This window comes from Rhinopithecus roxellana, chromosome 14, assembly GCF_007565055.1.
Source record: "Rhinopithecus roxellana isolate Shanxi Qingling chromosome 14, ASM756505v1, whole genome shotgun sequence".
Classification (NCBI taxonomy): Eukaryota; Metazoa; Chordata; class Mammalia; order Primates; family Cercopithecidae; genus Rhinopithecus; species Rhinopithecus roxellana.
This window is the reverse complement of record NC_044562.1, coordinates 86,780,427-86,796,140: the sequence shown is the minus strand read 5'-3', so window position 1 is coordinate 86,796,140 and position 15,714 is coordinate 86,780,427. Positions and strand designations below refer to the sequence as shown.

Here is a 15,714-nt window from a genome sequence, read left to right as displayed (position 1 = left end):
ATTTACAAAGGTCATCAGATACCATGGAAACATTTTTCTGTCATAACTTGGAATAGAATATTGACCTATGGAAGGATCCATTTGTACCATAGATTTTGAAATCTTTAATTCCAAAATTTCAGACAACTTAGGTCAAGTAAACATACTGCTCAATAAGTTTTGAAAAGTTAGAATTTCACGTAATAGGTTATAATAAAAATTACAGATATTATAAAACAGGAAATTATATCCAACTCCAACAAGCCTTTATGTATAGTGATTAGATTCTTACCAGTTGATCTGTTATTATTAAGTCCAAGAATTCTTTTGTGTTTATTTCAGAACTTTACCTTTTGACCAGTTGGTCCAGAGGGCAGCTGAAGAGAAGCATAAAGAATTCTTTGTTTCAGAGGTAATTGCTTTTAACATTTTTAAAATAAGGCATTAATATCTATATACTAAATGGATTTCCTTATGAAGGAATAGTAGATATACAAGAGCTATAGCCTTCTCTGATAGACATTCGTAAGATTTGGTTGGATGCATCATAGACTGTAGCTCTGCTATTTATTAGCTCTCAAACTTTGCCCAAATTATTTTTCTGTACTTCAGTATACTCATCTGTGAAATGGGGGCAATAATAGTACCTATTTTATAAAGTGTTTGTGAGGATTAACTAAATAAAATCAGTAAAATACTTAGCAGTGCCTGACGTGTAGAAATTACTCATTAAATGTTAGCTATTAATGTTACATCCTTTTAAAATGCTTTGGTCTGATATGCCAACTTCAAATGCTAATGGAAAACTTCATTTTCATATCTATTGACTATTAGACTGTTTCTGTATTCTTACTATCAATGTGATTTCTTTTGTGTATATTTGCTATAATATTTTTTCAGGATTAAATGTGGAAGAATTCTACTTAATTTTAGTCTAGCTTTAAATAATTCAATTTAAATACCTTGAGATAAGGCATCAAGGCCTTGTATATAAATATGTTTTTAAAAATTTCCTGTGTTGGCCAGGCACAATGGCTCACACCTGTAATCCCAGCACTTTGGGAGACCAAGGCGGGTGGATCACCTGAGATCGGGAGTTCGAGACCAGCCTGACAAACGTGGAGAAACTCCGTCTCTACTAAAAATACAAAATTAGCTGGGCGTGATGGCGCATGCCTGTAATCCCAGCTACTTGGGAGACTGAGGCAGGCGAATTGCTTGAACCCGGGTGGCAGAGGTTGTGGTGAGCTAGACTGCGCTATTGCACTCCAGCCTGGGCAACAAAAGCGTTAATTGTCTCAAAAAAAAAAAAAAAAAAAAAATTCACTCTGTTATTCAAAAGCACATTTTAAAAACAAATTGCTTTTTAAGCTTTGAATAAACCTGTTTTCTGCATTTGAGCCAGCTGGGCTGGGCAGTTTGGTTCCAAAATGTGTTGCATTTTTACAGTCCTCTTGTCAGGTAATAGTTACACTAGATTACCGCCGCAATCCCCACAAACTCTGTAGGTCTGTGATTCTGTAGTATAACCAAAATATCGTTTTAAGTTGATTCCATTAGCTACACCTGAGAACTGTTTGCTAACTTTATAGCCATGCTTTAAACATGTATTTTCAGTTCCCCTTTGGTACTTTCCTGTCTAAGGGTAATCAGTGGTATAGATTTAAATAGCCATGAAATGTGAAGTAAAAGAAATAGACACATGGTAAAAGATTAAAGTCTAAAAATCATGGAAAGTATGTAAACAAGATCAACATGAACTGTCAGTTTGGTCCTCTAGGAAGCAGATGCTGAGATGGAATTAGAAGTGCAAAAGGCTTGTTAAATAGGAAAAATACCTGTGAAAGGAAATGGGGGGAAACAGGATTGGATAGGGGAAGCCATGAGCTGTAGATACAGATCTGACAGTCTCTGCTGACTCATTGGAACTCCTGAGCAGACTGCCTGTGAGAAAAGTCCTGCATTGGGTGGCAGTGTCTAGGTCTTTTAATAGCTTAAGTCACTGGTTGGGACTACCCCAAGAAGAGCATGACCTAGGTTCCAATCCTGAAGTGGACCTGAAGAAGTTAACAGCTGGTAGCCCTAAGCTAATCACACTCCTTGCAGTTAAGCAGTGAATTCTTTCTTGAAGGAATTTCTGAGCAGTGCACTTCTGTGTCTGCTGCATTAATTTTATTTTTTAAATCTTGAAATGTTAGAACTAGTAGAAAACCCTTAGAATTTTGAAAAACATATTTTGAAACCTATTAGCCAGTAATATATAGAATCTATGTGATGTGGTGCTAGCTAAAAATAGAAAAACACTGAGAGTTCAATTAAAACCTCAATCATCAATTTATGTCTTAAGATAAATATGAAGATCTTTTGAAGTTTATGTTATAATGCTCAGTGTTGGGTGAAAGAGGCAGAATTCTGAGTTTGGATTGTCTAAGTGCTTGACTTGGTATATCTCACTTCACTAACAGTGAATGTTTTATAATTCAAACAGTTCTCTATTTAGGTACTTGGTGAAGGATAAATTATAATTTTTGGCCGCGCACAGTGGCGCATGCCTATAATCCCAGCACTCTGGGAGGCCAAGGCAGGAGGATCACTTGAGTCCAGGAGTTCGAGACCAACCTGGACAACATTGAGAGTCTCCTTCTCTACAAATAGTAAAAATAATTAGCTGAACGTCCCAGCTACTTGGGAGGCTGAGGCAGGAGGATTGCCTGAGCCCAGGATGTTGAGGCTGCAGTGGGCGTGATCGCATCACCGCACTCCAGCCTGGGTGACAGAATGAGACCCTGTCTCAAAACAATTAATTAATTTAAAAAATTTAAATCATGATTTTTTTTAAATGATCAGTTTAAGTTTACTACAATAAAATTATATTTTTCTAATTCATACAAGAGCTGAATCTTAAGCATTCGGCTTGAGAATTGATAGGCAGGGATAGGCTTAGCTTGATAAAATGCAGTGTTCTCAAGTTTAAAAAAATATATTATTAAAAGCATAAGGTATCTGTTACTGTACATTTGTATTATATTTACTAAGTATTAAGACTATTAAAATAAGAGTCTAAATAATTTGGAATGTAAAGACTAAATCATTGTAGCTTTAGAGATGGTATGTATATGTGGCCTTTAGAATTTATTCTCCTTATTGTTTTTTGGATCCAGTCACTATCATGAGCAACATATTAAAGACATTTCTTCATATGGCCACCAGAGAGCATTAGTAGAAAGGGTAAGAGAATTGAATTTTTTTTTTTTTTTTCTTTTTTGAAACAAGGCCTTGCTCTGTCAGCCAAGCTGGAGTGTAGTGTCACGATCATAGCTCACTGCAGCCTCAGCCTCCCAAGTAGCTGGGACTACAGGCATGCACCACCATGCCCAGCTAATTTTTTGTATTTTTTTGTAGGTGGTGTCTCACTCCGTTGTCCAATCTGGTCTTGAGCTCTTGGACTTAAGCAGTCTTCCTGCCCTGGCCTCCCAGAGTGCTAGGATTACAGTTGTGACCCCTCACGCCCAGCAATAATTGAACTTTTTAGAAAACTTAACTGGGTCAGATGTTAAGACTTGTTTCCTTCTTTACTTCCTAATATTTTTGAAGTGAAGGTGTTTTACTTTTTCCATAGTTCTCAGTACATAATTTTTTTTTTACTTTTAATTATTATGAATACATGATAGCTGTACGTATCCTAGTATTTTTATATTTAAAAAAGTAAAATATTGCTGATGTTATTTTTCTTTGGGATGTTTAAGGATGAGAAATACTACTTACGGTCACTTGGAGAAGACCCTAGAAAGGTAAGAATTCTAAATGTAAAACAATTCCCTAAAATCTAAATGGTCGTATATATGTTAACTGGCAACACTGTAATTTTTATACTTACTGCCTGACATGTTCCCTGTTCTGTCCTTTTCCATTCTTTTCCCAGTGATTTGTGCCCCTGAATAAGAAGTAAGATGATTAAAAATTGATTACTTAGTATTCAGGTAGGCCTGTAGAATCTTAGTGTTTTTAGTCATCTAATCTCTATATAATAAGAAATCTCTTCTACTGTATATTTTATATGTGGCGACTCAGTTAATAAAATATTAATTTGAAATAATTAGTAGAATCCTGAATAGTTCATTGTATAAGTTTTAACATGTATTCAGAGTCAAATTAGTATGGCTGCCATATTAAGGAGTAGTCCCTAAAATGATCAAATAAGATTATTTTTTCCATTTATGTCACCATTTAGTTGTTTACCCTCTCTTTTAGTCCCCTCCCTCACTCAGTAGAATTCACAGGTTTTATGTAGGTGATGACTAGTAATGTTAGTTCAAGGTGCTGACTCCTGAATATTAGAGTGAATGACAATTGTGTAATTCTTGCTTAAAGTAGAAAGAACCTTTCTATTATTGAAGCATATTGAGCTTAACAGTAGTGATACTATTAAATCTGCAATCTTGTTACACAGCCTGGTATTTCTTCATTTGAAAGATCATATATCGGCCAGGCAAGGCAGCCTCATGCCTGTAATCCCAGCACTTTGGGAGGCTGAGGCAGGTGGATCACCTGGGGTCAGGAGTTCGAAACCAGCCTGGCCAACATGGGAAATCCCATTTCCACTAAAAATACAAAAATTAGCTGGGCGTGGTGGGAGGTGCCTATAATCTCAGCTACTTGGGGGAGAGAGAGAGAGAGAGATCCTGTATTGGCACATGGTCACATCATAGTATTTTAAAGCAGTGAACAAAGTTTGCTTGCCCTAGTCTGCCTTAATATCATAGGGTCTAATCTGATGTTTTCTTTTTATGTTTCTGTAAATGCAGGATGTTGCAGATATCAGAAAGCAGTTTCCTTTGTTGAAAGGAGATATTAAGTTTCCAGAATTCTTCAGAGAGGAACAATTCTTTTCCAGTGTTTTTCGAATTAGTTCACCAGGATTACAACTATGGACTCATTATGATGTATGCTACATAAATGAGAAATTTAAAGCTACAATAGATCTTTTACATTATAGATTTAACAGTCAGTTTCAGCTTCCTATAGGTTATCCTAAAGATCTGTGTAATTCACTGAAACATGACTTTTGAAAATAGGTGCTGTGCATAGCAGTGATAGAGGAATGAATTATTTTGCTAATGGCAAAAGAATTGGTTCCTCACATTTGTATTTCCCTGTGGTCCTATTCTTGATTCATCATCATATATATACCAAGTTTTATGAAGTGATTTTTTTTTCCATGTGAAAAATGGCCACCAGATAATGGGGGAAACTGTATTGGAAAAAGCGATAAGCTTGTAGTATGAGGAGGTATAAATGATACACATGACTCTGGCCACCCAGAGTTCCATAACTCTCTGGGTCATCCAGAGTTATGTTAGTCAGGAAAAAGGCCGAAGCTTGTTGAGTCATTACCAATTGTAAGAATTTGGGGATGTCTGAAGATCTTAGTGTATATATATATATATATACATATATGCCTTGAGAATGTCAAATATCTACTGTATTTGTAGGGTAGCAAAAATGTGTACAATATTGATATTGATCGGCCGGGCGCGGTGGCTCACGCCTGTAATTCCATCACTTTGGGAGACCGAGGCGGGCAGATCACGAGGTCAGATCGAGACCATCCTGGCTAACACGGTGAAACCCCGTCTCTACTAAAAATTTAAAAAATTAGCTGGGCGTGGTGGCGGGCACCTGTGGTCCCACTTACTCTGGAGGCTGAGGCAGAAGAATGGCGTGAATCCAGGAGTGGAGCTTGCAGTGAGCTGATGGCGCCATTGCACTCCAGCCTGGGCGACAGAGTGAGACTCTGTCTCAAAAAAAAAAAAAAATTTGATCTTGATTATTTGTGGTGTTATTTTGTTTGCTTAAGTTTATGTACACATCTATAAGCATTTTAAAAACATTAAAAATACTAGTATGGTATATGGTTTGGTGTTGGAAAGTAGAGAAACTTAAGGAAGGTAAAGGAATATCTAACAAGTTTCCAAAGAAAAAAATTTTTTAAGTTATAAATCACACTATAACATTTTATACATGTGTTTTGTAATTGAGACCCTCTTGGGAGGATTTTACCATAGTCAGTAAATCTGTAATTAAATGAAATAGACATAAACTCTTAGCATATTTTGCAGTTTCATATGAATAACGTGAGAAAATCCTGTGGTAATACATTTTAACTATATTCTATGATGATGATGATGATGATGATGGTTGTTTTTTGAGACAGAGTCTTGCTCTTTCACCCAGGCTGGAGTGCAGTGGCACGATCCCAGCTCACTGCAACCAGTCCCTCGCAGGTTCAAGCGATTCTTGCATCTCAGCTACCTGGATAGCTAGGATTACAGGCATGCACAACCACACCCGGCTAATTTTTTTTATTTTTAGTATAGATGGGGTTTTGCGATGTTGGCCAGGCTGGTCTAGAACTCCTGACTTCAAGTGATCTGCCCACCTCGACCTCCCAAAGTACTAGGATTACAGGCGTGAGCCACCGCACCCAGCCTCTATGATTATGTTTTAAATTTTGAGTAGTATCCTTTTACATAAATTATAATAGAATGTAATATATAAAGCTTTTATTATAAAATTAAGTCAGAGGAACACTAAGTAAAGGGTTGGTACTAAAAGAATGTTTAGGTAGAAGTAAAAAATCATGAATATATCTTGCTTAGTGTTTATCTTAAATCCTTAGCTGAGAATTATGTGGCTCTGCCTTTAACATTTTTTCACAATCTATACCAAGAAAGTATACCATTACATTCATGGCAAAAGATTGCTCCAATAATAAATATATATTAAGAAAATCTGTCATAAATCATACTGTTTGCAGAAAAGAAAAAAAAGAAAATCTGTGAGATTATATTCCTATAGAAATAATTTGAAAATCAAGATACCTATAATAAAATTATGGATGAACATATGTAAAGAGTGTAGCAGTGGTTACAGCAGTACCTTGTATTTTCCTAGCATCTGATTTTTCTAAGTGCTTTTACTCTGTTGTCTAATTTTGGGCTTATAGCATTGCTTAACAGATAGTAAATATTCACCAAGGGGAGCCTTAAATAGGCTTAACTATGCTGTCAGTTAATGGTGAGGCAAAGGCAAATAGTTTTCTGACTCCACGTTTTCTAATTTGCCAAGTCTTCCCATTTTAGGGCAGTACTCCAGAAATGTCTTTAAGGCCCAGTTGTTTATAGAATACCAATGTTTTTATTGTTAGGTAACTGTAAGAGTTAAGTAAAGTAAGTCAAGTCTCATTAAAGGATCGGGTTTGCAGTTAAAGTTTAGAATGCCATTGGTTCTATTTATTTGAATTTTAGATAATGATTACCCATAAGCTTTTATTGGTCTTCAGGTAATGGATAATTTGTTAATACAAGTGACAGGAAAAAAGCGTGTTGTACTCTTCAGTCCTCGAGATGCCCAGTATTTATATTTAAAAGGTATGGGATTTTTCTTTAAGTTTATATTTCTGAAGTCTATTCAGTTACTCTTTTTGAGAAATCTGATTCTTATAGGAAAAGAACAGTTTAGGACTTAATCATAATTGTATTTGTGTATATATGTAATAACAGGTTCAAATTTGATATCTTAATTATATTACATGGGTATCGTCATCAGAATTAAAGAGTGAGTCACTGAAAATTGTCTTAGGTGTCAGTAGCATAGTAATTCTCACAGTGTGGGTACAGTAAGTAACTGGATAGAAAAGAATAAATTTTCAAATTTATATTTGTGATTACTTTTTTTAAAATGCTAACTTTGCTGAATCTATATTATCCCTTTTTGGAATTTTTTAGGTACTAAATCAGAAGTACTGAATATAGATAACCCAGACTTGGCTAAATATCCACTTTTTTCCAAGGCTAGAAGATATGAATGTTCCCTTGAAGCTGGGGATGTATTATTCATTCCTGGTAAGATTTCTAGACCTCACTAATGTGCTGTTTATAAAATGTGTACTCTGTCACTCATCCTTCATGTGATTTTTTTTTTTTTTTTTAGTACAAACATATATTTGTTATATGTATCTGGTCCTATACGAGATGATTTTTAGACAAAACTCTGTGTGTGTGTGTGTGTTTAAAGCAGGCCTAGGCAAACTTATAAAACAGTCCTTGCACTTTTGGCCTGTAAATTAACAGGTCTTGCACTTTTGGCCTCAAGCAATCCTCCCACCTTGAACTTTGGGAGGCTAAGGTGGGGGGATTACTTGAGGCCAAAAGTGCAAGACCAGCATGGGCAACATAGTGAGACCCTGTCTCTACAAATATAAATAAATAAATTTAGTCAGGCATGGTGGTGTGCATCTGTAAGTCCCAGCTGCTCGGGAGGCTGAGGCAGAAGGATCTCTTGGACCCAGGAGGTTGAGGTTGAGGAGGTTGAAGCCATGGCATCATGGAATCACTGTACTCCACCCTGAGCAACAGAACAAGACCCTGTGTCTAAATAAACTAAATTAACAGTCTTGCTTTCAAGGGCAACCTATAAAAATAATACTATACTCTAAACTATTTTACTAAGTGACATCAAGACAGATACTTTTTTTATGGCTTTTATTTTTTTTTATTATACTTTATATCTGGGAAAAGATTATACTGGTTGGTTTTTAAAATTTTTTTTTAATAATATTATTATACCCTTTTTTATTAAATGACATCAAGTAAGACACTTTATATCTGGGAAAAGATTATACTGATTGGTTTTGTAAATTATTTTATTTTTAAAATATTTCTGTATTTTAGAACTTTGTCACTTATTTACCAAAAAAAATGATAAATATCTTTCAAGGCCAAAACAGATGAAAGATTTCATTAAATATTAAAATGTTATAATCTCAACACCTGTAGTATCATTTGTGTACATTATTTTTCTATACAGTCTGGATTTGTGTCACTTAATTTCTTTGTTCAATTAATAGGCATTAGTTTGAAAGTCCATAAAGTTCAACACAACAAGGTAATTAACATCTGTAATTAGTACTTAAAAGTGAACTCTTGAAGATTATAAAAGTCAAAATTAAAGGGATATGTTAACAAATTCTATTTATAATTATAGTTCCATATTTAAATTAATATATTAAGAATCATTAATACTTCTTTTCATTGATAAAAATAATATTAATAAAGATAGATATTTGATTATTTCATTTGGGACTAGATAAATTCCTTGAAGACAAAGAACTATGTTTTGTTCATCTTTGTTTTCCCCAAAATGGCCTGATATAATGGCTTTCATATAATCATTTATAAAAATTTGGTTGACTTTTTATTCTTATTTTCATTGAAAGCAACCCATGTATTAGTCTTCAAATCCATTGCCATCTTTTAAATTTACATTTTTGGTTTTTGTATCTTGGGAGCATGATTAAGGTCTATGTAGTTTTCCCTTATTCTTCATACAATTGTTTTAAGAAAAAAAAAAAATAGAAATACTGAACATTTGCATATATTTTTAAACAAAAGCAAAATTCCCATCTTTGGGTTTAAATTCAACTGAATGGTTAGCATTTTCTTCCTATTATATTGAATAAGGGAAAAAAAGGATTCTGAAAGAAAGTGTAGTTAAGATTAAAACCATGTTTGAAAATTAGTTTTCCAAATCAAAATATGTTAAGCTTTTGTTTTTCCTTAAACACTCTTAGAATAAGTTTCTAAAATTTAAATCTCCCTTTCACAGGATTAAAAGGGTTTTTCCGTGATTAGTGTTCCATCTTTGTTATATCGTGGTATTGCTTTAGTATTCCTCTAGCACCTATATTCTGAAAATGTTTACATTCAACTGAAAATAAAGTAAACTTCCCAGTAAAAGGAAAAAAATTAATTAGGTATATAATAAAGTTTACTCATCATTTCCACCACCAAAATATTTGCTATAGTGTTGTATACTATTTATAAAGGAGCTGAAAGAAATGTAAGACGATTATAATTGCATTCAAAATATAAAACGAGGAGGCTATAATGAATACGAATGTAAGCAAGTTAGAAAACGAAATTGCAGCTTGAACAGGAAGTCTTTAGGGACAAAAGTATTATAATGAATCAGAAAAGGTCAAAGATACTCCTCAAGTAATTGAAATGTTCTGTGTACCAAAAAATAAACACTTTGATGTGGTTCCATGACTCAGGAAGTATAAACAAGTAAAACACAGCCCTAGATTAGAGAACTGCAAAACAAATATATATTTATTATGTCTTTCAAGTTTAAAGGAAAAATTGCTATTTCTAAAGGTTTTAAAAGTAAGGGTTGTGCTATTGACACTTTAAATTTGTTGGCAATTCATAAAAGTTAAAATGATTCTGTTAAAAGCCTGGAGTGTGCTAACGAAGGGATCTGGTTACAAGAATTATTTCTTACATTGGCTATATGCAATTCGTGATATTTCACTGACATTTTGGGTTTTTTTTTAACTGTAGGTTTTATTTTTAACTTGTTTTTTAAACTTTCTCCAGCTTTATGGTTCCATAATGTAATTTCTGAAGAGTTTGGAGTGGGAGTGAATATCTTTTGGAAGCACCTTCCATCTGAATGCTATGATAAGACAGATACCTATGGAAACAAAGATCCTACAGCAGCATCAAGAGCTGCACAAATTTTGGACAAAGCCTTGAAAACACTGGCCGAATTACCAGAGGAATATAGGGACTTCTATGCACGACGAATGGTCCTACACATTCAAGACAAAGCCTACAGCAAGAACTCTGAGTAAATAATGAAGTGAATGCAATGTACATCAACACTTTAGTAAGGTATAATGATATAAATTGTTCTGTTAAAATAGGAAAGATACATCAGATTTACAGATTATATAAGTATGAAGGGGTGTTTGTGTGCATTCTACTTGATATAGATTGTTATAATTAAAGAATGCTGTGCTTGGACCACTATTTAACATTCAGATGCTGACCACTAAAAGTCCAACTTAAAATGACTTAAAAACGGTAAGAAAATATATTGGATCACAATACATGAAATCTATTGACAGAATGGGCTGCAGTGTTTCTGATCTAGTGATTCAGTAATGTCATCAAGAACCTTGAGAGCCCGTCTCCACACCCCACCCCCTTTTCAACCACAACATTGGCATCATCCTAAGGCTGGCTACCCTCGTGGTCATGGGATGATTGCCAGTAGCAGTTGGAGCCTTGTGCATCTTCATTTACATGCAGCGGAAGAGTCAGGCTGGATTCCAGGGGCCCCGTCCTAATATGAGAAAGCTTTCCCAGAATTCATTTTCCATATCCTTAGGTCTCATTGCTCTAAAGTAACTTAGACCTGTCCATCCCTAAGCCAGTCACTGGCAAAGAGTTTGGAATAACCTTTATGGCAGTCAGGTCCACTGGAGCTGAGAGTAGAAGTGGAGGCCACATAAGGGATATATGGGGGCAGAAAGGATAGTTTTTTTTTAAATCCTGGTTCTGATAGGAAAAACATGAGCAACCAACAATATTTATTACATTTGCCTAGAAGCAGAATTTTTTGAGGAACTTTAAAAAATGTACAGATACTTAGGTCCCAACTTTGTAGACTGATTCGTGTTTGGGATTTGGTATAGGAACTTAGTATAGACCTCACAGGGTGTTTTGATGCATAATCAGAGCTGAGATCAACTGCACTTGATGATAGTGACTTGGATTATTAGTTTTGTGATTAGTCCAAAACAAATGTTTAATCTGATCTTGACATTTCTTGCCACCCAGTATGTCAGGTCTTTTTTTTGGTTTTCGAATGTTAGAAAATAAATGTTTTAATTTATACCTATGTCTAAACCTTAGCCTAATTAAAGATTTCCCAACTTTTTTCTCCACTTATCCCTTTTTTAAAAGAAAAAATTACTTAAAGAATGAATAAATGAGATCCTAAAAGTGCTGTCATTGAAGACAGTGAGCCATTGTGTGTGAATCTCTGCTTTTCTTTGTTTTGTACCTAGTAATTATATTGCAGTGTCATTGAAGACCAGATAATCTTCGCTGAACATAAATGTGTTCATCTAAAGAATCTCTTAGTACATCAATTTGGTGCATTTTAATTAGAGAAAATCATTTTCTCTATTGAAGAGAATCCATCCACTCATGTCCTATAAATTATAGTAAATAAGAAAGGAAAAGCATATAAAACATTCTGAATTTCCTAGGTGTCTTTGGAAACAGGTTAAGTTACTCAGGTGAATAAAAGTGAAAAAAGTCTTGTCAGAAAAGGAATGATTATATTAGTCAAATTTAATTACCAGATTTTGATCTTCATTACTTTAAGCAAAGCAAAGAACTTCTTTAATGATCCCTTGTCCTTCAGTAAGGAAAAAGACAAAACTCTCCTTAGTTTACACAATATTTATGGTTTTTAATAAATCTTGTTTTTTTCTTAACCAGCAAGATAATTGATACAAAGTATAAATCCAGAGTCATGTAGAAAACTTGGAAGTATCAATAAAACAGATTAGTTTGTGCACTGCATATTCATCTTAATTGTTTAATGGAGAAGCAAACTGGATGACCTGAGACAAAATAACATTTATCTATGAAGCTTATTTTTCTCATCTTTAAAACAGAACTACAAAAATGCAGAGAGATAGTTCAAGGGCAGGCACATAGTTGATGACTGGTGCTAGTTCTTCTATTTAATTATATTCCTTCTTTGCTAAGAGATTTGAGGTAGCTCCTGTTGCAGTATTAATTTATATTTAGAAAGTTAGAGAACTTTCCTTTGGGATGTTTTAAAATTATTTCCCTGGTCATAATTTTTAATATTAGGGTCTATTTATTTCAAATACAAAATACTCTTTTTCCTACTGGGTTAAGACCAAATGAGATGTTTGTTTTTAACGTATAAAATATTACACAGTGTATGTTAGCGCAACTTCTCAGGAATTCTTAATCTTAGAACTTTTTTATTGAAAGAGATCTTAGAAGCCATCTAACCAACCCAGATTGCTTAATGATTGTCTGGGCTCACATAGCTATAGGTGATAGAAACTGGGATTAGTTGTGACCAGTAATTCTCCATTCTTTCTCCCTAATGTGCAGCACCTCTCCAGTACTTTTGAATAGATTACACAGCTTTTCTTTGGCTAGTTTGGGGGCTTGACCTGATGCAAAAATGGAATTTTTTTCCTCTGCCAACAAAATTTCTCACTGCACTGCTTGCTACACAGACAAGATTCAAAATAAAAGTGATGGGTCAGGTGCGGTGGCTCATGCCTGTAATCCCAGCACTTTGGGAGGCCAAGGTGGGCAGATCACGAGGTCAGGAGATCAAGACTATCCTGGCCAACATGGTGAAACCCCATCTCTACTAATAATACAAGAATTAAATATATTACATGAAAAACATTTGAAACTGTACTGCCATTTGTGTAAAACAAGGTACGTGGTGTGTGAACACCTTATTTGCATATGCATATAATTATCTCTAAGGATGCACAAGAAACCAGTGATAGTTATGCCTCCAAGAAGAGGTTCAACTAGGTGGGCCGATTGGAATCTACAGTTTTATATTATTTGGACTTTTGTTTATATTATCCTTTCAAAATACATTGTAAAAATACTGTATGCATTGAGGTGGGCACATCATCTGAACTCAGGAGTTCGAGACCAGCCTGGGCAACATGGCGAATCTTTGTCTCTACCAAAAATACAAAAAATTGGCTCAAGCCTGTAATCCCAGCACTTTGGGAGGCTGAGACGGGCGGATCACGAGGTCAGGAGATCGAGACCATCCTGGTTAACACGGTGAAACCCCGCCTCTACTAAAAAAATACAAAAAACTAGCTGGGCGAGGTGGTGGGCACCTGTAGTCCCAGTTACTCGGGAGGCTGAGGCAGGAGAATGGCGTAAACCCGGGAGGCGGAGATTGTAGTGAGCTGAGATCCGGCCACTGCACTCCAGCCTGGGTGACAGAGCGAGACTCTGTCTCAAAAAAAAAAAAAAAAAAAAAAAGCAAAAAATTAGCCAGGTGTGGTGGTGTGCGCCTGTAGTCCCAGCTACTCAGGAGGCTAAGATAGGAGGATCACTTGAGCCTGGGAGGTGCAGGTTGCGGTGAGCTGGAATTGTGCTACTGCACTCCAGCGTGGGTGACAGAGTAAGACCCTGTCTCAAAAAAAAAAAAAAAAAAAAAAAAAAAAAAAAAAAAAAAAAGACTATATGCAGAGCTGGGAGTGGTAGTCCACACCTGTAGTCCCAGCAACTTGGGAGGCTGAGGCAGGAGGAGCACTTGAAACCAGGAGTTCAAGTTCAGCCTGGGCAACATGGGGAGACCTGTCTCAAAAGAAAACTTAGCACAGTGTAATTATTAGCATGTCCATAACATTATTTGTTTTGGTATTTGAATACATTAGAATTCTATTCTGTAATTAATTTCTAACTCACTCTGATGAAATACCAAATCAAAGGAAACAGTCAACAAAACTTAATTTGTATCCTTCATCCTTTTGAACAGCAGCTATGTGAACATTTGGAAAGAACCTTAGAAAGGCGGCTTTTCTATCACCTATAAAAAGTTGCCAACAGACATCAAAGGAGTTGACAAAAAAAAATGCAGGAAGCTGGAAGGCAGGCCTGGATGGAATTGGAACTGTGCTGCTGTGACTCCTTTCCCCAGTGGTAAAAAATAGATGTAGTCAGGAGGAACTAACATAGATTGGCAGTCACCCATGCATCTCTGGTGTTACCTTAGTCTTGTTTCAAGCATACAAGCCACAAGTTTTTGGGTGTCTTAAACATACCTAAGTTGTAGTCTCTCTCTCTTTTTTTTAACTATAAGTTCTAGGCTACATGTGCTCAACATGCAGGTTTGTTACATATGTATACATGTGCCATGTTGGTGTGCTGTACCCGTTAACTTGTCATTTACATTAGGTGTATCTCCTAATGCTATCTCTCCCCTCTCTGCCCACCCCACGACAGGCCCCGGTGTGTGATGTAGTCTTTTTAAGTTCCATTAAACAGGATACTAAAATGACCTTTTTTGGTGACTCTGCCTGTCTCTACCACTAACTGGCTTAAAAGCTGCTGGGTCTCTGCCTTTGTAAAGAGCACATGAGTTTACAGATGAGGTCTGTCTATATCTCCTCTTATGTTTGTTTCTCTTAAAGATCTTCAAGTGAAATAAAACAAAATAGCTCTTTTACGAATACTACCTTTTGTTTTGTATTTTACCTCATAAGCTTTAATGTATTAAACATTTCTATACCAACATGCTGGGACTTTGTATTGTCTGTCCTATATCCTCATTGCCTACCCTCCTTGACCTTGGTGGTTACTTAGATTACATGAATGAAATGAAAAATAGATTACACCATACCCTAACCAAGTCTTGTAAGAAGCTAAAGGACTACAGAACTACAGATCCCTGAGATGATTAGCACCAAAAGGAGGAAAGGATGAACTTGTTAGAGGTTTTGTTCTCTATGAAATCCAATAAAAGAAGTGGATATAGTGCAAATTTTTATGGAGCAATTTTAAAGGGAGAAGATATGTATTTGTACAAAAAAGGTTCAAAGTTGCTCATTTGAAAAGACATGGAGGATAATGAAAAGACATAAAGTAAGTCCTCAATTAATGTGCACAGGTTCTTAAGAAACTGTGACTTTAAACAAAAGGACAAACAGCAGGTCCTCAACATTTTGTTCATTGTCATCTAGTTAAAACAATGAGAAAAAAATTGGTTTTGTTATATTGCTGCAAGTCCCAGTTTCCAAGAACCTACTGATATGTTAAGTGAGGACTTACTGTATACAAACCCAACCAAGCA

General features: G+C 35.4%; 1 protein-coding gene across 5 annotated transcripts in view; it reads left to right on the top strand.

Moving 5' to 3' along the window:
- The window catches only part of TYW5 (tRNA-yW synthesizing protein 5), a 37,808-nt gene that overhangs the window by 11,107 nt on the left and 10,987 nt on the right, over positions 1-15,714 (top strand). For 2 of the 5 annotated variants that reach the window (XM_010373619.2, XM_010373625.2), the window contains exons 3-8: positions 322-391; positions 3,726-3,770; positions 4,785-4,922; positions 7,322-7,409; positions 7,767-7,883; positions 10,419-12,417. In XM_010373619.2, coding sequence (XP_010371921.2) covers positions 322-391; positions 3,726-3,770; positions 4,785-4,922; positions 7,322-7,409; positions 7,767-7,883; positions 10,419-10,675 — 715 coding nt within the window. In that variant the 3' untranslated portion in view covers positions 10,676-12,417. Of the gene's footprint in view, positions 1-321; positions 392-3,725; positions 3,771-4,784; positions 4,923-7,321; positions 7,410-7,766; positions 7,884-10,418; positions 12,418-14,400; positions 15,159-15,714 lie in introns of those variants that run through there. The other 3 variants (XM_030916545.1, XM_030916546.1, XM_030916548.1) reach the window with 3 other exon arrangements.